Here is a 25,961-nt window from a genome sequence, read left to right as displayed (position 1 = left end):
AAAATTACTTGTTTGTCTTTGCAAATTTGTATATTTAATATTTATCTAACAGCGTACACTTACATAAATTACTGCACAACCTTTAAAATTAAGCTTTAATATGTTATACAAATTCTTGATTCGATATAAATACATAAAATAAAACTTTAAAATTAATGATCTTCCAAATTTCTGAGACAGCCATTTTATTGAAAGAATTTGTTTTGATTGAAATTTCATAAAATTATCACAGGGATTAATTAATCTTATATATTAAACTACTTGGCTTTTAAATTTCACAATCCTATCGTCCAAAATACTCTAAATTCGCAAAAATCCTAAAAATATTCCCCATAAAACAAATCACAATTCACTTCCACTTCACAGAAACTGACAGACATTGCCAAATATGGAATGACGTTTATTTTTCAATTTATTTTACTGATCTAACTGATCCGGGTCACTTAGAAATTAAATTTTTTTATTAAATTATTTAATTATAATTGTTCATAAACTTCATATCAATGTTTATTCATGGGGTAACAAAGCACATCACTGTTAAATTATCAACATTTTTTTTTATATAAATATTTATATTTTCAACTACTCAATTACTCCACAGAGAATCAAACGAATTGTTAATTAAACTACTCTGTGGATGACTTGATAAAATCATGATGAAATTAAAGTCCCTAGATGAATATCTAGGGACTTTAGATGAAATTTCTACGCAGCGCCATCTATCCCTCTACTGGCAGAAACTCCGCCGTGTTTCCAAAATTCAAATGGCAGTTTCATCCGCCTGCTAAACGTAGTACGCTATAACGGACCAAGGGCCGTCGCGAGGGGTGGTGGGACGGACGGCTCATTTCATTCTGGAAGACTAGCAGCGACGTTGCCAGTAGTTCTAGACGTTTCAGCACATTAAACAGTAAACATGTCTTTTAATAGTAACGCATATATCCTCTGGTTAATAACATATTATTACGCATGCTTTAAAAATAAACTATTAATTTGATTAAGAAGTGAAATTTATTGATATCCGGTGAAGGTTTTAAAGTCACCTTTTCTGCAAGTAGATAGGCGCAAATTTGATATGTGGCAATGTCGCCTTCTCTATCTCAGTTGATTTTTACAGTACGTAGTCAACCTCCGAATGTTTGATCGGGTTAAAATGCATAATGTGATATCTGTTCTTACTAAATCTATGATATAAAATATATATTACATGAAAAATCCTGGAGAAAAAGACGTTTCTGCAGTACTAGGTATGTCCCATGTATATTAAAAATAGGTAGTAAATAAACACTATTTCCATGTTTTTTAGATGCAAGAAAATTTTGTTATATGTTTATGATCGGCGATTTTATTGAAAATGGAAACAATTTACAGCAAGGTAGATCATTTTTAACTATAGCCAATATTAGTTATCTCCAGTATGTGCGATTTAGTGTCAATAATACAATAAATCTGTCTGATACAATCTGATTGTTATCCGATTAAAAGTCTCTTTTTACTTCTTTTGGATTCATAAACCAGGTCTCTTTGGGGATAATGGGCTTTTTAATTAGTATATTTATATTTTATACCTATGATATTTTCATTGTTAATTTTAGTATAAAAAATGTGTTTTCTGTTTTCAGGTTTGGTTTGTTATGGTATAAGGCTCCCGTTTTCATGTTCCTGCCCCCGTTTTCTGTTTCTGAAGGCTGTGAATACGTGTATTTGTTTACAAATTACTGTAAGTCATGCTTATACCTTACTAATTTACGTTAAAACTGCATATAATTAAGTAATTGATATGGAAATCCATTTCAATTCTTTTATTTTTTATATTTAAATTTGATCACGTTGTCTCACATTTCAAATAAATATGTTTGAATAAATTTTTATTTTTTGTTTTATTTATGATAAGAAAGAGTACAAAATACATTTAAACTGGAAGAGGTGCCCGCCATTGAATAACCGGAAACGGAAATAAAAATAAAGCCATTATGTCAACTTGTCAATTGAAAATTAGTTCTCCAGACGACAACGAAGGCTTTCGGTGGCGTATCGTGTTTCCACGATTTAACACAGAGTTGACACTTCTTTCTAGTTAATTATTTTATGGGTAAAATAGATAGAGCAAGTCATTCATAAATTCACAAAATCGAGGTGCCTACATCGTTTTATCGGTGAGTGCCCCCACTACTATAGTTTATGGACAGCGGGGTAAAGAGGAAAGTGGTAGGGGAGTTTACAGCGGAAGAGCATCAAAACAGAATTTAACCTTGAGATTCATTGATGATAGTAAAGTAAAAGCCAGAGATATAGAAGTAGGTGGTTAGAGGCAAAAGATAAAATATTTTTTAATAATAAATTTTAAAAATATGTTCTAATCAAAACTAATAAATTATTATAAATACATAATAGTATATGCTATAAAATATTTAACAAACACTATAAAAAATTTGTTTATTAAATATTCAATAATTAAAGTTAGATATAATTAAAGATATTATACGTATGTATATCGTATAGTGATTGATAATTGATAAACTAAAATGTTAATGGATCTATTATATAAGATGTCTTGTTATTTAGATAGTATTAATTACAAAAGAAAAATAGATGCATGTGAATAACTATTTTTTTATATTAAATATCAGTAGATATTATTTTACAATAATAATATAATTAATATAATGTATAATTAAAAGCACAAAATTCATCTTTTCTTACCTATACCATAAATATATTCGGTAATTTTAAGTGGAAATATTAGCACAAAAAAAAACAAAAAAAAAAAAAAATGTTCTGTAGTTTTCAAATTCATATTAGTAAGAGAGTAATATTTTGACCAAACGAATTCTCAGTGTAAGGATATTTACATACCATATAATTTTACATTAATTAGATATTAATCATAACACGATATTAATAAAAAACACAAGTGTTGTATTTTAATAATATTTAGGGACTGAGTAAAAATATAATATATGTATAATATTCTTACATTTACAGGTTCATATTAAATAAAATATTGTAACCTGAAAAAATATATATTTTGTTAGAAATGCCACTGTAAGGATCCAAGCAGAAACTAATTTCTCATTGGCTTTTTACTTGTTGACATATGTATTTGCATAACAGATATAGTTATAGCAAATAGTCTAAAAAACGGCGTCAAGGCGGCTGAGGAATGACGATTGATAATTTAGCGAGGTCAATCTTAACTACCATTTAAAAAATAATATTTACTTAATGTAAAAATAAATTACAACCTTAGGCGCCATTAAAAAATGATGCGAGCCAAGAAAATGACTTCTAGGGCTTGACCTCACTGAAGTATCATATTTTCATTCCCCAGTCGCCTTTGAAGCCGTTTTTCTCGATCGTATGGTTTCCTAACTTATTCAATCAATCAATCATTTATTTATTTCCATAAAACAATGTACAATTGTAAATGAATAGTCAATAAATTCTTAAAGCTAACACAAATATATAATACAAAATATAAAAATCAAACACAACAGATCATAATAAAATTATCATATACGTAAGCCTCATATTATAATTTGCAGGTATTCCTCCACACTATAAAAGTTCATTCCGAACAAATCATTTTTTAAGTAAAAGTCTAGAATATGCGATTCTAATCACTATCATAATTTGTCTCTCAACAAAAGTAATTCTGTAGCTCTGCCTAGGGTTCACATCTCTCAATATTTTGCATAGTAATGCTACTATGCAAAATATTGAGAGATTTTAAACATCAATTTAGAGATACGTCAATTTTAAACATGATGTAAAGGACCAATTTCATATGCACTATGTAATTAAAGTAACGACTTCCACACCATGAATATCTTCACTTCCTAAAACAAAATATAAACATGAAGTTGGTGAATATAAATATCTACATTAGTATACATTGGCTTGAGCAAAATTGACAATCATTGACATTCACCACATAAATTTACATTTTATAAAATTACATAAATCTTGCTTTCAAAGAAAGCCAACCTAAACGCTGTTTTTTTTTCGATGGTGAGATCTTATACAACTATAGTGTGGTACAGTAAAATAATATTAATATAATATATATATATACAAATCTATATACATATAGGGTAACACCTCTCATAGGACGCAAAGGCGCCAAGGAAAATGAAAGTGAATTTGTATGACTTGATTGATTTCTAAACCCTCCATTTGTTCTTTCAATACAAACTTCCATCAACAAAAATCCTTGAAACCTTCATATTGTATGAAAGGCACCACCCTGTACACTTTGAATCTGTGTATACATATGAGTATATATTAATATTTTATATTAAAAAATTAAACTGTAAATATATATGTACTTACATATTGTGACGGTATCCTAACAAGATCATAGTTCTTATCTCGTTATATGCAAGATCCTGATATCTTAATGTTAATTTCCTAGGTGATGTTGAAACAACTGAAAGACCACAAATCGCGACATAAATGGCTATATATAAAAAAAAAAAAAAGCTTTTTAAATATTTCTTCAATTCCTTATAAAAAGAATAAGCTGTTCAGGTTCTCTTTTGCTCGACTTTCTAATATTATGCTATGAATAAATCTAACAGAGAAACTATTTAATTTTTCTCTCACACTGTTTCTATACTTGTTTTATTAAATAAAATATTTATCTTAGTAATAGAAAACGTAAATAGTATTTTTACAAATGTAATACCAATTATAATTTATGCTTAAACATACAAATTATTTGTATTCATAATTAAAATACAAATATACGATTTTAAATCGGACAATATTGTAACAAAAATATAAACATTACTTCTAATAATATACATAATATATTATATTGCAAAATATATTATAAAACAAACCAACAAATTTTAACAAATATGGTAAATATTTTTAGGTAAAAATAAAACGAGATGTTGTATTACCACAGAACAGTACTTACTTTTGAAATGACGATGTTTAAATTCTTTTATTCTCACACATTTTGCCAGTGTAGACCCATTTTAAATGCTAATTTTGGTCTTTTATATAAAATGAAACAATTATACATTAATAGTTTATTAATAGTTAAGAAATATGGAAAAATAAAAAAGCACGGCAAACAGCTGATCATGCCAATCAGCTGTTTATCGACAGTATTGACACATGATTGACACTGTTGACCGCGTTCAATTCCCCTACAATAGAAAATACTATAACAACAGAGCGGCGTTGACAGATTAAAAATTAATCCTAACGGCGGATGAAAAATGACGAAATTTACAAATATTTCAAGTTTATTTTTCTTGTAATCTTGAGTGAATCTTAATATTAGTAGTAGTAAAGTACTAATAGTACTAAATAAAATTAGTACTAAATAAAATTATAAATGTCGAAATTTTGAAAAGTAGTAAGCTAATTATATTATTATTTTCTTAAGATTTCCCCAAAGTATACGTATACAAAATTAAAAATAAACAAAAGCGGAGAAATACTGGGCAACATACCAAACAATAACAATAGGATGTTGGCATTCGCATAAAATGTAAACAGTTCCCCTGTGGGTAGGACAAATACCCCGTAGGACGAATACCGCCACCTCGCGTATTTTAATGTATTCTAGGAAAGAGAGGGGACAGGTAACACGGCAGCTGAAAATGAGGCAACTTGTCACCACTCGAAATTCTCCAATGGCGTAGCATCAGAAATTACCTTGTACCTAGACGATACAAAATATTTATTAAAACGTAAACTAATATATCGTTTATTTTTGAGTAATGCATATACAATTTTGTATTTTATAGTCTCACCTTTATAATATTAGAATATCTAAGTCGATAATGCAAAATCTATTTAACAGTCACAGTGGACTGACTCATCAAGACAATTATTTATTTATTAACGTGTGTATAATGTATAATTAAATAAAAAATAGGTAATGGTGTGGATCCGGTGGCTGACCTTGAAACGAGTTTTTGCTGCATATAGTCACAGACACTACGCATGCGCATATCTTCGATGTTGCCAGATTGCAAGTTATTTTGGAATTATTTTCAGTAGAAAACAAATATGTACTTTTCAGTGTTTTTTTGACAATATATACCGTATGATCGAAAAAACGGCGTCCAGTTGGCTGGGAAATGACGATTCAGGACATTTCCCATATAAAATGACAGCGATCTTCATTTCATAGTCATCGCTGCCGCTATTTTTTTTCAATCATAGTACGCGGTATTATTTATATTATTATTTTAATATTTCGCACAACACGTGAACGCTTATTATGTATTTTCATAGTCAATAAAATTAAATAGAAATAAAACTCTAGATTCCTATAATTAATCTAATTGCTGTAGATTATTATGCTACGTTTAAAAAGGGCTTTATGGCTTTATTAAAAATTCGGGAAATTAAAAGGGATGTGTCCAAGTTTTTTCTTTCTTTTTAATTTTTAAATGCTGTAGCTTCATGTCATGTTTATAATAGTTTTTTTTATCATTCCATCAAAACTACGGAGAACTACTATAAACCATATTTTTTCTAATGGAAAGATGGAATAGGATATGCAAAATTAAGATATTTAACATTTATTTTCCAGACAAAGCATAATATAGCATTAAGATTAAGACATAACAAATATTATAAGAAAGATCTTAATATAAATCACAAACTAAGTGTTAATTTGGTCTTGTATAAACACAGGTATAAAACTAATAAGATCAATCCTCAACCTTCACCATATTGTCAAGATTTGGCATTATAGGAAACAAAAAATTACAGTAAATTAAGAAAAGAATATCAAACTACACGGTATTAAATACTGTAATGTATTCTACGACACAAACCATCTCCCTTCTAAAGAGAAAAAGATAAAACATAAAGCTTATTTTAGTCTTATCACCACACTCTTCGATAAAATATATGTCTAAAATTACTATTAATCCACTAACTTGATATTTATAAGAAATTATGATACAAACATTATAATCAAAGTATATTATATTAGTAACATTATAGGTAAAATGTTACCTCTATCTCCCATTGACGTATATTGTTCTATAAGACTCGTCATGGTAGTACTTCAATACATCAATACATATAATCAGAACTATTGTTGCCTGTAAATAACTAGAAATTAAATAATTTAAAAGAAATTAAATAATTCTAATAAGTTTAAAACCATTAAGAAAAAATCCGTAAATGATAATTTTTAATTCTAATGTAAATATATAAATAAATGTTATTAATATTACAATTTTATATATTCAATTTTATATATCATTCCTTAAGTTTGGATATCAAGATAAATCTGAAATTATAAAATTAATTAGAGAATTTATTATTATTGATTAACACTCAAAAGAAAATTTTCAACTGCAAATAATTCGAAAATAAACTGCAATTTGGCAACATCGACGATGTGCGCTTGCGTAGTATCGATGATCAAATGCAGCAAATATGGGCTTCAAGGTCAGCCACCGGATCCACACCTTTACCAAAAAATAATGTAAATATATATGTTTTAAACGTGTATGTACATACATAACGTACAATCGAAAAAAACGGGGTCCTGTTTGTTTGGAAATGATCGATGACATTCCCCAAATAATACTACATATAAAATGACATAAAAACTATATAAAACGACATCGAAAGAAGACGGCGTCAGCGATGGCTATGAAATGAAGATCGCTGTCATTTTATATGTAAAATTATATGGGAAATGCCATCGATGGTCATTTACAAGCCAACTGGACGCCGTTTTTTTTTCGATCATACGGTATAATAATGAATCTAGCCAATCCCCTTCACACTTGCTTACGGATTCAATGAATAATGTAATTTTTTATATTTGTTACCTAATCATAAGAATACCCTAATTTTCAACAAAAAAATAAACAATTCTAGAAGATTTGTGTTATTTTATTTATTTTTAAATTTTTATTAATTACTCACCGAAACTATTATTATACACCTAAATTAGCAAATTTTCTGAAAGGATATTTAAAAAAATATAGTAACAAGTAGTCTTGTAAAATATATAAAAATGTATATTGCAGAAATTGTATTTCTCTGATTATAATTCCCTACGCCACTGGAGGAATCCAATCTGATTGGCATTATTTTATAGTTTCAAACATTAATTATAATACAGGATATTGAAAATACTACTGGGAATTATTAAAAATAGTTAGGTTTGGATGTGGTACAAGACATATTAAAAGCATTTTACATATTTTTACTGCTATAATGTAAAAAATGTACATTTTATGACTACATAACAAAAGTTGTGTATCAATATTTACCTGTGAAATGTAATTCCAGCCATTTTTTCTCGCTTCGGCGTTTGCAGCCATACGCTGAACATCTCACCATACTAAACAACACAGTTTATAAATTTTAAACAAAATAATCACAAAAAACATATAAATTCGCTTGGTGTCACCTGGAAATCTTGTCACCAAAGTATGGCCGCCGATCAAATTTTGGCCTCAAAAAATTTTCACTGGAGAATATATATGCGTGTTACCTGTCCCCTCTCTTTCCATGTCTAAGCTACCCACAAATAACACGTACAATTACGTCACTTCCGGCATTTTGCTTGTCAATCCCCACTCCCCACTTTTTTCATTTAAAAAGGAATTGTCTTCTGAGTCAAATGAATGAGTATTATCACGAAATTGAACGTTTATTTTTCCCCTCGTTTGTCAGAAAATTTTTATGAATTGTCGTTGTCAAAGAATATCAGGTTTCTCTTGTGCTAGAATGATTCGCCTGTCCTAATAAATGGATATTTTTTTGAATTTGGGAAAATTTGTCATCAGCACAGTACAAGCCGACGCACTCGTTTAGTCAGTCTAGTGTCTTTCGACCAGAAACTGCCAGAAATAATCATACTATATATTCAGTTATTAATTAATTTTAATATTGCTGCACAATTTTTAATCTGAAAATTTACAAGATAGTCTGAGGTACTTTCTATAAAAAATATGTGAAGCGTGTTTTGGATATTGAATGAATGAAAGACTGAGGGAACCTGCGTACGACGCATTCGCGCAGAACACGTTCCTCGTAAATTTATATGGCTCCATGGCAGAGCCGCCATGATGGCTTATTGTATTACACGCTCGACATGGAAAGTTTCGAAGTTGTTTTATTGTATTTGTGACTGAGTGTGTGTAAATAATCAAGATGGGAACGCATTAAAGAACACGTATCGTCGTTTAGTGCCCGACTCGGACGGTCCGAGCGGCGAAAATCCCGCATTTAGCTGTTTTTATGTTGGCCTCGTCGCGCGCTTCGATCCGTCAACAAATATGTCCAAGCTTTCCTTCAGGGCGAGGGCCCTGGACGCAAGCAAGCCCATGCCCATTTACATGGCCGAGGAGCTCCCGGACCTTCCGGATTTCTCGGCAATTAACAGGGCTGTGCCCCAGATGCCCTCCGGAATGCAGAAGGAGGAGGAATGCGTAAGTTGACGTTCCGGGCGATGGTTGGCAGCTCGGCCGCCATATTGACGCAATTCGCGCCGAATGCTGAACCGGCGAGCTCAATATTAAATGCTGTTGGAGGATTTATAAAGATTTTTAACAAAAAAAAACACAATTTTACTGGCCAAAATTTAAAATTGAGTCGTCTGGAACAGGGTACACGAGCTGTCACGCCACTTTTTGCCCTCCAAATCTGGTCTGATAAACACAAAAACAATGTTCCCCATTAACAGGAACACCACTTGCAAAGGGCCATATGCGCTGGCCTCATCATTCCCACTCCTGAAGTTACAGACGTGCCCCTCAAGGACTTCTACGATATGGTTTGTCCATCAAACTACAAACAACCCCGTCAACTTATTCACATGCAACGTAAGCTTTTTCTGGATTACCATATTTTGTTAAATTTTAATTTTTCTAATATTATTTTCTTCTTCATAATACACTTACAAATAATGTTTATTGTTTATTGTTGACAACTAATATTTAGGTTATGTTGTATTAAATCATGATATTTAAGTAATTTACAGATAATTTCAATAATTTTAAAATTAAAATGTACTTAATAATAGTCTAACAATATCAAAGGAATTCGTTTTTGTATATTTTATAAAACAATAATAAAATTTAGCACTTACTATGGAACAAGATATACCTGATTATGACATGGACTCTGACGATGAGAGATGGTTGCAGGCACAAAAACCTAGACTTGACTTAAGCCCCCTTAAGGTAAATGACAATATTATTCTACATATCATTTCTTTATATTTACAATATAATTCTTCTGATACTTTAAGAAATTTAATATTCAATTTTTTCTCTTTTATTTAAACAGTTTTTACCTAAGTATTTATATTTAAGTTTGAAGAGATGATGGATAGGTTGGAAAAGAGCAGCGGACAGACTGTAGTAAAGTTAACTGAAGCACAAGCCCTTTTAAAGGAAGACCGTGAACTCACAATTGCAGTTTTTGATTATTGGCTGAACAAAAGACTTAAAATGGTAAAAAATGTATTAGTTTACAGTGTATTTGTTACTGAAACGTCAAATATAGTGAATTGGTGTGGTTTTATTAATATTTTAAGCTTCAGAAGGCATTAAAATGCTTTTAAAATATTGATAGACTTCTGAATTAAGTATATTACTATTTTTTAGCAACATCCCTTGATATTATCAGTTCGTACTGAACACAGAGCAGGTTTAGCAGATAACAACCCTTATCTGGCCTTCAGAAGACGTACAGAAAAGATGCAAACAAGAAAAAATCGTAAAAACGACGAAGTTTCATATGAGAAGATGTTAAAACTCAAAAGGGACCTAGTAAGGGCTGTCACTCTGTTAGATCTGGTGAAAAGACGGGAAAAATGCAAGAGGTTTGTTAAATATCCTTGATAATGCCAATTACTTTATTCTGAATTCTCTTTTAGGGAGTTTGTTCATCTTACAGTGGAAGTGTTTGAGAAGCGGTTTCAGGTGCGGGACTTTAGTGGAGCTCTGGCAGCGGAGGCTGCGGCGCTTAAAGCGGCGTCCGCGCCTCAACGGCCAGCTTTTACGCCTATTTTTCATAATCATTACACAAACCAGAGTTGGGCAGATACAGTGGCTACGCAGGCTCAAGTTGCAGGGCAGGCAACTAAATCAGCTTTAAAAGATGAGGTAAACATTTGAAGGGTTGGGGGAAAAAAGCAGGTAAATCAATTTTTCTCCAAACTGAGAAAAGATTTTTTTTTTAAAGATAAAATAATAAATAAATCTCGTAAAGTCTTATATTATATTTAAATTCTTTTACATTAGCGGAACGTTTTACATTAGTTGGTAAGCTATTCTATGACATCACACCACTGATAAATAATGACTTCATTAGAAAGTTACTTTTAAACTTTGGTACATGGTATTCATTTCCTTTTCTCAAATTATATGACATCATGTCCCCTCTTTTAACCAACTGTTCCTTGAAAAATGTCGGTGTCAAGTCATTTAGAATTTTATAAATGAACATCAAATTAGCTTCCAAGACCAATTGGTCAACGTTCAGGAAGCCAAGCTCGCAACACATAACTCGAACTGGAGTATATCTGTTACAAGCCAATAATATTCTCATCGCCCTATTCTGCAATATCTGTATTCAGTGTATATCTTCTTTATTACAATAGCTCAACAAAGATATACAGTATGAAAACTGAGGACATATTATTGAGTTGTACACCATCCAAACAATCGAGATGATATCCTATTAAAGTACCCAATTTTTTTGCCCAATTTCCTACACATGTAATCTACGTAATGAGATAACTTTAACTGAGGATCTAAACAATATTTACTTATTTTTTGGATAGTAATGTTAAAATTCAACTCTTTAAATAATTTACAATTGAGCGTCCGGATTGCACAACGACCTTAGCGCGTGGCCGCGGGCAGCCCAGTAGGCAAGCGAGACAGCGGCGCGCCGATTTAACAAAATAAATAATTTTAAACCTGCCGTCATTTCGTTAATGATTATCGTATCGTGTTGATTTTTGCATAGAAATACTCACGAGTCTTTAGCGCTTCCGACAAGCCTAAATAACTGGATTATTTTTTATATTTTCGATGTGTTTACATTGCCCGAGCATATTATAACTTTGAGATAAAAATCTCTGTTATAAATTTTAAAACTGACAGATATGGATACTATCGTTTAATTAGTTATACATTTAGTTACAACATATTCAAAATTTAGGTCTATCGGTTTATGCTAGCAGTAATAACGAGTATAAATAAAGAAATGGTCAGTACAATGCTCGCCATTTTTTTTAATAATTAAGCTGTGCATAACAATGACTGCAACCACAACTATTTCTTGGTCGTCCATTATATTCGCCAACAGAACTCTGCTGTGCGCGCACAAGTGGATCACTTCATTCGTCGAAAAATTAGTTTTAAATTTAAACGGAGTCGAGAGCGCGAACGAATGCCGTGCGTGCACACTCAGCTCGTGCGTGCTCAAGTCTAAACGCACCTTAAGAGGCGATGAAAGCCGAGCTAAACAAAAAAGCTTATGAAAATATAATAAATAATCCTTTCCGACTTCCAAGGTAACAAAAATTTCTAAAATGTTTTTGCTTATTGGTGTAAAATAAAGATGTTGAAAAAGTAACTACTTGTTACTCGAGTACTTGTTACTCATCGATACCCTCACCAATATTCTTTACTGTGCTACGGCAGATGTTGCCTCTGATCCATTTTTTATGAAAAAAACAATGGGCCGTCCTCTGCCGAAAACACTGCGTCCTGTGAGGCCTACGATCCAGAGCCTCGAAGTGATATATTATGTGCTCCGCTGTTTCAGGATCTTTATCGCAGAGTCTGCAGCAAAGACTTCCTTGATACAGGTTGAGCTTGTTCAGGTAACACTTGACAGCCATGTGTCCCGTCAAGAGGCCTGTTGCAATCCGCACTTTATTCCTGCTAAGCATAAGCAGTTATTTTGCGATTTTAGAGCTAGGTTCTTGGATAAAAGCCTTGCTGTGCCTGTGCCCTTGCTTGTCTGTTTCTCCAGTGGACATTCGGCTTTTCTCTGATCCAGAGTTTTAGTGCACTACGGACCATACATTTGGGTATTCCCAGTACTGGCTCTGGACCAAGATAGGATGCCTCTGATCCATAGTAAGCAATGCAAATGAAGCAGCCGTAAGGAAATACTGGTATATTATGTACGGATGTTAATGCTTATAGTATTAAATATTAAAAGAATAGGTACTAAGAAATAAATTTGAAATTTTTCTATGAATTTATCAAACACAGGTTGAAATTTTAATTCAATTATTATTTTTGCCAATTGACTTCTCATAGACTATACCTACTACAGAACAAAAACAAAAAAGAACGCAAAATCGTTTATTAAACAACTACGTTTATATTTTGTTGTTAATGCGGTTTGGCGTTTGTTATATTCTTATTTACATTTGCTTGTAGATATATTCTTTTTTTTTCTGCGAATTTCACTCGTGCTTCGAAGGTCTGCTTGCTTGAACTCTTTTTTGCCCCTAACGAAGTCGAGGTCGAATTTTTCTTCTAGAAATTGGAGTAGGTTGAACACCTTATTTGCCTTTTTCTAGACGGGAGAATCGAATGAAAGAAATGTAATAAATTAGCAGGTATTTCTATACATTTCAATGCTCTCTTGTTAATTTTATAGCAGTATTTGTCATATCAACTGAATTACAATTAGCAGCGATATTAGATAGTTATTCGCTGGAATTGCTGTGAGAATCCAGCTACTGCACTCGAGTGTTCCCCATTTAGGTTATTATCGGAATTGGATATATCGCCTAAGTTTGGAGAATTTCTCCATTTTAAAAAATTAGATTTTTCCATTTTCGCCAGATTACAATTTCTCTTGTTCATTCTGCTTCTCTTGAATGTCATCTGTGGCCATACTATCAAAGAAGTTCTCGCCAATCATCGCCAAGGGCTATTTTAGCAAAATCCTTTTCTGTTTAATGAAAAAACGTGAGGAAAAAAGTTTATCTTCCAAGGCAAAAGTCGGAGCTGTCTTCAACACAATTCCCAATTTTTGTCGAATTGCACCCGTATTGGCCATGTATACAAAAAGAATGTATAAAAAATATTTTTGTCAGTACTGGAGGAAACTCTAGTAGGCATTTTTACCAGGCACAAACGTGCTCCTATCAACCGTAACAGAACGCTTCGCTGTATCGCGGTAAGGAATAAAGTATTAAAATACGCGCTTCAAAACTACATTTTTTACAGTGATGCAGCGGGAGGCTCCGCTGTACCGTTGTATGGAAACTGTTTACGCCGCCCGAGAGGTGCTGCTTGAGGCAACCTATAGGAGTCTGTAGATCTTGCTACTCTCTGACCTTTCAAATATATTAAATTTAACCGGTGGTCGGACAAATTTTATTTCCTTTAATCCGCGTTTGTATTGAGTTTTTACTGTCCGACCACTAAACTGTACCAAAAACTCATGTTTCGTTATATCTCAAAGTAGATAAGACGGTAGATATATACAAAGATATTACATATCGGTTATCAAAAAAAAAAGGCAAAAAGAAAAGATTTTTTTTTAGTAGTCCGACACTCGTCCGACGTGTCCGACTACTGGACTTAAAACATAATTATATACGAGTTTATCGGACACGTAAATTGAACATTAAAATATTAAAAAGTATCCTATTTTTTGTTCTTTAAAATAAAAATTTAGACTATGATACGTGTATGTAGCACAGTCTAAATTTATAAGTACTTCATAAATTAGATACAAATTTTTTAACTTTCCTTACAAACTATCTCACCTCAATCTTTAAGAGGCAAAAAATAGGAAGCATCAACATGTGGTCACTTTCCTACATTTTAAAGGGTTTCAGGGTGACAATTTAAGCAAAGAAAATGTTATAGAGCAAAGTAGAATAATTGGGTTTTTAATTATTTGAAGTCATGTTTTTAACATATTTCCCAATAAATACGTTTTATCTGTTCACTGGCTAATTCACCCTACTTTCTAATTTGAGGGTTCACTTTGATAGGAATTATTTCTTTTTATCAGATTTTACCACCACGTGGAAAACGTCAATACAAGAAGAGGAAGCACAAATATTTGGGCGGCCGCGGCGATGGCCTATCTTCAGACGAGGATGGTTCTTTGGGGGGTATGGGCAGAAGCGGTACCCCAGAGCAAGACGAACAAGATGATGGACCCTTTGCATTCAGAAGGAACAGACTCTGTTCCTATCACATGGTAAGTTTTTTTATTTATGAGAAATTCACAAAATTTGAAAAGTTTTTATTTATTATGTTAAAATTCGTGATGTATGCACTTTGTAGGATACATAATTATGTTTTGTTAAAAATCTTATAAAGATCGAAACGTTAACAATGATTCAATGCTTTTGACTTAAATTATTTTTGTTATGGAGCATAATCCCAAGAATCAAACCTTAAAAAATATAAATATCTATTGTCCAAAGAAAACTATTATCCAAAAAGAAATTAACGAGCCGGTCCTGTTCTTCTTGTTTTTCTTTCTTTTGACGCGCTTCTAAACCTTCTAATATTTTTTCTTGATTTTCCATAAGTATTTTCTGTAGGCGGTCTTGTTCCTCTTCTTTCTCTCTTCTCATATTCTCCATAAAATCGCCCAATAATTTGCTTACTTCCTCCATTTTCTTCACTTGCTCTCTTGTACCAACCATAAAAATTCCCAAATCCGGTGTAAAATCTTCAAAATCCACTTAAATCGCACTTCCGACACCAATTGTTATGGATTCCGTGGGTCCACTAATTTAAACTCACGATAAAATACTTAACGAATTTATTTTCTCTCACTCTGTACACACAATTTATATTATTTTACAACACAATTTATGCAACTACTATTACTCTAACAGTACTGGCACCTTCGACAATTAATTCACAATTTAAAACACGGTATTATCAAACTTCAAACTGTCCAACCGCCAAGCGTGGGCCTTTATATACCCTGACCTCTTTCCCTGACCTATATACCCTATACCTATACTGACGGTTTCTCGAAACTTCTATAGCATTCTGTAATTTTTTTTTTCACTTTCTGGTGAATTCGCCGTTTTTCTTGACACGTAGGCACGTTGCGAAACGGTAGGCAACCAGTAATACAGTTTAGCGCCACATACACCTTGACAATATTATTATATCAAGTTTAATTCGTAAACTATTTTTTTATAAACTTTAGTATTTGGCATATTATACAGGGTTAATCAGGGGATTTGTTTTTTACCTTAACTTTAAAACACCCTGTGCAATAATTTCGTGTGTGAATTTTCCTAAAATATAATTTTACGGCCAGAACCATGACTCCTGAGCATTTTGTTTTTTGATTCATGTCAATACATGTTTTGGTCAATTTTTAAGAGCAAAATGAACTGATCACGATCAATTTGCAATTTTTTCAATTATCATTACTTTTTGATGTAATTTGATGACGAGATGGTTTTGGTGACTATTGTCGTAACGTCGTATTACGCTGCATTGGATACTCTACTAAACTAAAAAAAATGTTAAAAACTAACGATACTGTCTTGGTTTTAATAAACATTAATAACGATAACAGAACTAACGGTATTAAAGAAAATATCTGTAATACTCAAGTATACAAACTGATATGGTATACAAACAGTATAAGGCTGATATAATTGTCTGTATACGTCGGATCACACTGTCATTGAGGCTGCATATACCATATTGCATTATGCTTTCTCATCCTTCTTTAAGAAACTAACGAAGTTCATTTAATGAAGCTGGTACCGCTGCGCGACGTCTAATCCTCCTGCCAAGCATTTCCCAATCGTCGAACATGATGGTCAGTTCATAGTAGCATATAGTTCACAATAATCACCAAAGCGGCCTTGTCATATTGAAAAATTACTTCAAGAAGAAGATGAAGATAATCATTGAAAAAATTGCAAATTGTTAGTGGCAAGTTCATTTCGCTCTTAAAATTTAACTAAAGCATGTATTGACATGATCCAAAAAACAAAATGCTCAGGAGACATGGTTCTGACCGTAAAATTATATTTTAGGAAAATTTGCACATGAAATTATTGCACAGGGTGTTTTAAAGTTAGGGTAAAAAAACAATCCCTCAATTAAACCTGTATAATATGCCAAATACTAAAGTTTATAAAAAACTTAGTTTACGAATTAAAGTTGATATAATTATGTACAGCTTGCTAAAAAAATCATGAAAATAGGGGTAAAAATAACAAAAATATAACACTTTAAATTTGAGGAAAAATTTCTCCGTTGCGTTTTTTTTGCATCTGAGTGTAGTTGTCTCTGACTCGGCTTCAACTCCAACACATTGCAGCGATGTTTAGGAGGGGAATTAATCACCGCGACCTACAGATCTATTGTGTGTTAGGCGATAATCTATATAGAGTTATATGATTTAAGCTGAACATATGTTTTTTACAGCCCTTACCTACGATGGGCAATTGGCCTTGGTGCTCGTCTGAAGACAACGGCACTGCGGACAAACGGTTTCGGTTCACACTAACCTCACTGTCCAACCCTCGAAGGTGTATAGGATTTGCTAGACGAAGGGTTGGTAGAGGGGGTAGGATTATATTAGACAGGGTGTCTACCGATTACGACGATTTCTGGCGAGGGTAAGTCTTATTTTGACCTATTTTTAGCCCTTCCTTATGGTACTAGCATGGTATACTGATTTAAACAGCAAGTTTACTCTTGTTTATCATTTTTTAGGTTAGATTTCTCCATTATCGAACCTACAACGACAGTACCAGCCGTCGTTAAGCAAGAGACCGTGACTATAGATGCAGAACCTGCGCCTGATCCTTTGAGATTGAGTTCGGGTATTTTTTCTGGTTCGGACGGACAGTGGAGTGACAGTATGGCCGCGAGTAACCGCGACGGCTTGTCTTTCGTTAGTAGTGACAGTGGTGTTGGGAGCGGCGATTTGTCGAAGGTCAAGGCGGACGAGACAAAGGAAGACAACGCTGTGGAGTTCCTCAGGGCTCTCAGGAGGGATTGGTGAGTATAATTTTTCCTCTACTGCCGCGACCGCACACTGCGGCATTTCGGGATTTTCGTATGCTCGTCAGCGGGTCTTCGCCGATCTCCGATCAGTGTGGACGGGAAAGTTGGAGTTCTGCGACGCGATCAGCAACGAGCACGAGCGCTCGTTTTATGTTGTTGATGGACCCTTTCGATCAGAGCTCGGCGATGCCCGCATGTGTGGACTGAAAGGCCAAGTCCGATGACGAGCGCTTGGAAATCGCCGACTGCCGCATGTGCGGTCGTGGCATACTAAGTAACATCTTAAAAATAACAGTATATAAAATAAGCAGCTTTTTTTAAACATTTGCGACTGTTGCGAGTATAACTCGTAGCAGTCGAGATAACCGGAGTGGGAAAGTAACGCTGCTGCACCGGTCGATTGTCGATGTTGAGCTAGAAACAGGTTGGAGAATAACGTATAGAAAATAAGCAGTTGCTACTTTCTTGCTTAAGCAGTTGCTGTCCTACAATTTGGACAATGTGTATGTTATTTTAGATGTTTAACATTAAGTCAAAGAATTACAGAAACCCGTTATTTTAAGCTGTTAAATATAAATAACGGTAACAGTTTCAACTGTTATTTAAAAATAACGGGTTTGTGCACCACTACTGTTAACAGAGCTATCTGTATTTTACTATTTTTTTCCTTTTTAGGTTGCACTTTCGGCCTAAAACGCCGCCTCCCGACTACGCCCCGCCCGTTGACCTGCTCCCGCCCCCGTCGCCGCCGTTCTCTCACGACCAGCTGCCACCTTTCCATGTGGAGGTCCGGCCCCTGGACTCTCAAAGCGACAGCGGGCTACTTCTAGACCACACCCCCTTTATTTCTGAACTGTTCGAATTGGATAGGCGGTGGATGGAGGGCATGGTTTCTAGTCAGGGTCCGCCCGCGCAGTTGTTCGAGGTGAGCAACGACAGGACAGATGACGAAGGTGGTGGGGCCTGTAGTAGCAAGACAGTCGGCGTATCAACATTTACGTTGAGGGACGCGGGCGGGGAGATGGCAGTCACAAACTGTTGTGAACTGGAGGAAGAGAGGGATGATGAATGTATGGAATTAGAGAAATCGGATGAGGTCGTGGAAGAGGAGGGGGAGGGGTTTGACAGGGAGGTGGGGAATTCAAATGGGATCATACAGCAGATTGGGTTCTCTGCCGAAGGCAAGTTATAAAGAAAGTGTATTTTTTTCAATCTTTTTTTATGTCAATCAAGTTTCTTGACATGTTTATATTTAGTCTGTTTCTTCAATATGTTAATTATCGCCTTATTTTTCAAACAGTTCCAAATTCTAACCGGCTAAGAAACAACAAACGTCCCTCATACACATACGGAGTCCCCCCAGTCAGTCTGCTTACATCAGCACAATCTGTTACGCTTAATAGTCATAGGTAAAAAAACTCTCAGCACCCTCAGAACAACTGACCTAAAAATAAATATTTTCCAGTGCCAACAATATTCTAGAGATCCCCCTGACGGCCGCTGTGGACGTCGAGGTCGAAGACGGAGCTCCGGCGCAGGGGAGTACAGGAAGCGCCCCCAAAACACCCAACGGCGGCGTCAGGAACAACAAAAGCGGCCTGGTGATGGAGGTGACGTGATGTCCCGTCAATGGGACGGCTGAGAAAGGTTAGTCCCCGCCCCCTAACAGCAAGAGGAGTGGCTAAAGTGGATTAGAGGAGACATTTAAGAGCCGGTAGCTGAGATCGCGGTTGTTTTGAGATAAGCTTTGTTAAGAGATAGAGAAGTGTTTGATAGGAAATGGAACAATTTTTGTGAGCATATTGGTGAATTTAGCCGCAAAAAAGTGGATCAATATACAGCGTGTTCGAAGATATTGATAACATAGGGAATTTCTAAGAAAGCCTGTATTCTAGCTAAAAAAATAAAAATGATTGTCTTAAACATTTTAAAAAGAACTTCAATATCAGTAAAACTTAAATCCATTTTTTGTAGCTAAATTTGGAATATATCGCCTACGTACGTATTTATATATAAATTTAACTTTTTCAAGTCAGTGTCACACTCTATTATAATAATAACACTAAATATGAAAAAATATAAGCAAAATTTTAGACAACAAAAAATATATACAAAGTCTACATAATTGGGCTTTGGAGATTAAAAAAAAGATACGCTTGGTAGTAATGTGTTCAAAAGAAATCAACTTTTAAATTAACTTTTCTCTATTTTTTTGTTAAACTCTAGAGAAAAATCGAAAATCCTCTGAAAGGACACACAGTTATTTATAATTTATGGTTTTACTCGCTTACTATAGAACTTCTTTAGCCTCAGAGTTTATGACAGAAAAAAAAACACCTTATTAGAAACACTTGTTTTTGTTATTATCAATTTATTAGGTGTCAGAAGAAATCTAAACAACAATATCTACTAATATTACGTAGCCCCGACTTTTGTAATATGTAATATCTATTAAATAAGATTGTAATTTGTACAGTAGTTCTAATCCTGAAGGAAATTAAAAATAGAGTAATGAAAATGCATAAAAAAGGCTGTTAATGGTAAAAATCCAACAAGTTTAATTTTAAGTAAATTGTTCGGCAAAAACCGAAATTCTCTTAATTGTTTTAAGTTATTTCTAGAGCTAAAGGTACTTATATTTCCAAACAAACATTTATTTTTAGTTTTGTCCAACGAGAGAATATTTGACAGTGGCAGTTGTCTGTCATTTTTACATATCTGTTGAAATCATTGTTTCTATCGCTGGACAGACTTTATAAACAAATGTCATGCAAATTATATTTGTATATATTCACAGTATATAGATCTAAACAGTAAGTTCATACAATGTATATCTAGCTTTTCAGTCACTCGAGATCACCCATATCTTGCAGTGTGTATTAAATATTTACTATTCTCAAGTCTTTTAAGACGCCTAATTAATTAATTAACTCTGCATATTAGATCTTTATATTGTGTTGAGTGTTAAAATTATACAAGTCGCTAAGATAATGTTTCTAAAGGATTTGTGGTACCCCAAGAGAATCAATGGTGCAAATACCGTACACAAAAAAAATATTTAGACGTCTAAAAACCGTTCCCGGCGTTTTACAGGGTGGCTCAAAAATCCATCTGTAAAGCCTGTATTTTTTGAGCCACCGTTTATAGATATAGGATAGGTCGGTGGGTTCTGCACTCTTAAGACCTTCCCCCTTCTTTTTTGTACATTATAAAAGAAAAAATGTGATTGAGCTAGCTTAGTGTATAAAATTTAACTTATTTATATTGTAAATTTTTGATTTTTTGACTGGTCACTGAGATTTTCGATAAAATGTGTTTTAATATTTTTTCCTAGTTGTTCGGTCGCTTTTATCGGGGATACCGGTGACCACCCACCAGAAAAAAATATACGCTTCAATTTTTAACTGTCTGGCTTCTGGTCGACCGAATTTCGTGCGATGAGCAAGTTTATAATCTTTAGAATGTGGTGAATATAAGTAAAATAGTAATATTAAAAAAATAATGCGATAATTCTCTATACGGGTCTTTAACTGTAAAATAATATTTAAAAGAAGAAATCGTAAAATCCCGCGCGAAGGCGTTAGGGTTTTTTTCATTAGCAAATCTAAATGTGTATAATTTGTATATAAACTAGGTACATATGTGTAAGAAATAATGAAACAAAGAGACAAAAAAAGAATAAAGATGCTCGCGGGATCTTATCCGGTCCAGCTATTAAACTAAAACCTTTTTGTTTTATTTATTCCCACGGAGGAATAAGGGAGGGGAGATGCTACAGCTGTTGCAAAAAGAGGTTCACCTAGCCGCCCGCCATCTTAGATTGTGGTACTTTTTGTAATTTGTGCCTTTTTCTCGAAATTTAATGTTTTTCATCGATAATTTGAGTGTTTTCTATTACAAAAACATTTAAAACCATGGTGTTATGTGCTGTACGCAGTTGTAGGAGCAGGAAAGGTATCCACTCGAAGAAACTCACCCGCGTAACATTTCACAGGTTAGATAAACAGTGTGCAGGTCCGTAATGACCGAATTAACGAAGGAACATTAATTAGTATTTTATGCCTATTTTAAGTTTGGTGTAGTAATGCCAAGTAATTTGTTCATTGCGATACACACGATTAATATTACACAATGATTTTACATTAGCTCAAGGCAAATTTTCATCGTTTGTTTTTATTATTTGAAGTTTTACTTAATCAGGTCCTGTCCAAAGGGTACACTTTTGGCCCCGCCCAAACAACGAAGTGAGACTGTTTTTATCCTACAGAAATACGTGTAGTAGCGACTCCGCTTTCTTATTCCTCTGTGTTTATTCCACACCTTGTATTTGTATAAAATCCTTCATACTTTCAAAGTTCATACTTCAGAATCATTAGCACATCATTAGTTTTATAATCATCTGCTGATGATGCTAACATGGTTAGCGAAACGCGCGTCCAGTGTAAAAGTCAAAGTGTTTTGGTGTATTGTGATGATTTAGTGTTTTTATTTTGCTGTGTAACACCAAAGGTTCCAACCCACAAAACACATACACAAGAAGTGCGAGCGCCTTGCTAAATATTGGAAAGTGAAATTGACGTTTAAATTTGACACTGTTGACAAGTCTACTGCTACTAGCGCCCCCAATTTCGCCTGTAGGAACTACGGACTAAATTGTCACGCATGGCGGGAAGTTTAAAAAAATAAAATTTTTTATTTTTTCATTTATTTTTAATTATGACATACACAAAAAATACACCATTTTTTAAAAATATGTTTAATATCAATATCAAATATACAACAGAAATTAATTTCACCACAATAAATTAATAAAATTAAAAGAATAATGTTACAAGTAGATCAAGAGACAAAATTAATTATAACAAAACTGAAAAAAATGGCGTCATAGATGGCTTAGAAATGAAGATATATATCATAATTTTGAAAGTAAAATTATATGGGAAATGCCATCGATCATCATTTTTAAGCCAACTGGACGATTATTTCAAACATACAAGCTGAGTTCGTTCATAGTGCTCTGAGGAATCTAGATATACAAAGAATAATAAATTAAAAGTATTCCAAGGGAAAAGAGAGGAAAAACCTGTATCGTCTCTGATATCTGTCAGGGTATTGTTGAAAGTGTCATCTTTTTGCTCGTTTCAAGTTTTCAGGTCGATCAAAAAGATGACATTTACAACAATACTTTGCCGTAACTTTCACAAATATCAGAGAGAGTACAGGTAGGTATTGCCTCTCTTTTCCTCTGGGATGCTTTACATCTGTTGTTCTATATTTCTCAGAGCATAATGCCAAACACAACTACAGTATATAATAATTTCAATATCCTAAGTGGAAAGAAAAAATATCACCTTTCTGTTTTGTACTATGGTCCCTTTCTTCCTATGGCTCATCTCGTTGATATTTAGGAAGGTATCCATAAAATATATATTTTACTATCGGTCCTGGGATGAAAAAATATAAAATTCAATTTGATTTGATGATCTTTTTCTGTCACCTAAATCAGGAGAATGACAATGAGCATGTTAAGATGAAAAAAAATTATTTATCAACACTTTTACCTACACGTTAATCCGAGAAGTTTTATCAAAAACCTATATTTGCCTAAATAATTAATGTATTAAATTTGCAAAGCAAACAAAAGCAAACTGCAGCGTGTAAACAAAAGAAATAAAATGGCGACAATTGGGCGACAAGTCAACGCTGTCAAAGTCAACGACCCGTCAAGGAGAAAAGTGGTGTGGTTTTTGTCTCCTTTCAACGTACACTTTAGAAAGAAAAAGAGATGAACTGTAATACTCAAAGAACGTCAAGGTTTTATCTGTCACTCTTGTCAATAATTTATCGGTAAGGAAGATTCCTAGAAAATCGCTTGTAGTCAAGTTTCGAACCATTGCCAGTTCTCCCATAAGAAGTGTCATCCACCTGTTTATCCACCAACAGCTTATGCTCTGATTGGTTTAGTTATCCGATCGATAATTAAAAATTCACGCTTGCGCACAACGCTTGTGCTTCACTAACTGAGCGAAGATTTATATACCCATTTCACCGGCTCGGCCATAGACTGTCTCGGCTTCACAGAATGCAGTTTGGAGCACAGAATATACTAACGAAAAAGAAGCCCAAGTTCCTTGTAATAAATCGGTTCCATTTTCGTAACGCCATCTCTCGACATAGTTGACATTTACAGGTTAGCCAAAGGGGTGCGGGGCCGGGGGGAATTGTAAAATACACTTTTTTTATTTTATTTTTATTCGCTATTTGCAATTTTATTTTTAAAACATATTATCTGAAACAATCACATAATATGTCAAACAAAAGGAATTAAATAATCTGAAAATCTACAAAGTTTATTGATAAAAAAGTTAGGCTATGCAAATTGATATATTAAGTATAACCTCTTTGGTATAACATTGTTAAACAAACATTAACAAATCATAACATATCAGATCATAGAACTAAAAAAAAGGGTATACTATTACATAAAAACAGGTGATACAATACTTCAAAATTAATTTTAACATAATATCCTTGATTATGTATAAATAGATGTACAATGAGGGCTTAGTACAAGCCCGTCTTCTAGGTAGCGCCTTGCCCGTTCTGAATTTTTGTATTCCCCTACGATTTTCTTTGAGGGGAATCCGTTAAACCCGCCCATCGTTCAAAAATGGAAGGGCGCGAGGTCACATCTATTGGGCTACTTATTAGCACGTTTCACCCATGTTTTACGAAAATAGCTTTATCCTTGTTTGTTTCAACTGTGACAAGAAAAAAGGAAAAAAGTTATATTCGCTTCTAAATTCGGCAGTTTTGTTGATCTTTCTCGACTTGTAATTTCGTTTCGTTTAGGTTATGTCTTATAAAAATAAATATTTATAAGCTTGAATTGAAATATACCTTAATGCATATCTGAGTAATTAAAAATTCAGTTTTTTCGTCCTTCGCGAAGAAACATAAACAGTATTTGTGAAATTTGGATTAGAAACTATTATTTTATTAGTTTATTTTGTTGTGTTTAAGTGTTGTGTATTTGTACCTACTGGATAATATTTTCCAACATATTTAATTAAGCAAAAAGCATCTGTTTTACAGGAGTTATATTGTGTGTGTGTGTGTGTATAAGTGCTGAATAGACAACAATAGACTAGCATTTTTCCAAGTACAGATTCTATTTTTACACTCTGTCGCACGAGCTCTTCAAGCTAGTTAGTTTTTAAAACAGATGTCAATTTTTTAGATTTTATATAATTAAATAAAACTTAAATGTAATTCATTCAAAAAATAAAAGTAGTTTTTAAAGAAAAGGTGACTTTATTCAATAAGTTAATAGTGGCGCAGTCGGTAGGATTCCCAAATCGTATCGCATCGTGTCGTTCGAGTTCGTATCAACGATTTATTGGGAATCAGTGGTGAATCGAACTTTTCGGACAGTCGCTGGAGTGGCACATTCAAAAATCGAACAGCCCATTCAATCGTGAACTAGTGACGTGCCCCAAAGAACAGTTCATCGGAGTGTGAAGCAAGCATCCCTCACCCTCGCAAGGCAGATTACAGTTGGCGAAGACAAAATTGCAGACCTGACAAATCTACCTTATAGAAGAATGCTCAAAGTAATTTTCACCCTAATGTAAGTGCAATTTTGTTTTACGGTGAAATTTTATCATACACTTTTTTTTGAAACGCTATCTATAAAACCTTTAAGAGACTCTAAAATATTTATATCTTTATCTATAGTAGACTAAAAAAATAAACATGCAAAGTACTAGCAGTAGTAATTCACAAAACGATTTTAAACTAGAGTATTTAAATTGCGTGCCAACCTTCGATGGGACACCAAATGATTTAAATAGATATCTTGCAACATGTCAAAGCCTTATTGATCATTTTTACATTCCGAGTGATCCAACTAACTTTCGAAATATTTATTTACTAAACTATTTAATTGGAAAATTAACTGGTAATGCC

General features: G+C 33.5%; 1 protein-coding gene across 1 annotated transcript; it reads left to right on the top strand.

Annotated features, from left to right (window-relative positions):
* The first annotated feature begins 8,712 nt into the window (after window positions 1-8,712).
* On the top strand, window positions 8,713-21,718 carry LOC115886953 (enhancer of polycomb homolog 1). Its single transcript, XM_030906281.1, has 12 exons — window positions 8,713-9,431; window positions 9,686-9,824; window positions 10,084-10,184; window positions 10,317-10,457; window positions 10,611-10,828; window positions 10,883-11,111; window positions 15,004-15,195; window positions 17,409-17,602; window positions 17,700-17,987; window positions 18,669-19,174; window positions 19,294-19,402; window positions 19,459-21,718. Exons 1-12 carry the CDS (start codon window positions 9,279-9,281, stop codon window positions 19,610-19,612), a joined length of 2,424 nt encoding a protein of 807 aa, XP_030762141.1. The 5' UTR covers window positions 8,713-9,278; the 3' UTR covers window positions 19,613-21,718.
* Window positions 21,719-25,961: the final 4,243 nt, after the last annotated feature.

Source organism: Sitophilus oryzae, unplaced genomic scaffold (assembly GCF_002938485.1).
Source record: "Sitophilus oryzae breed Bouriz unplaced genomic scaffold, Soryzae_2.0 scaffold_54_pilon_pilon, whole genome shotgun sequence".
Classification (NCBI taxonomy): Eukaryota; Metazoa; Arthropoda; class Insecta; order Coleoptera; family Curculionidae; genus Sitophilus; species Sitophilus oryzae.
Note: the sequence above shows the minus strand (reverse complement) of the source record. Positions and strands in the feature narration are given on the sequence as shown.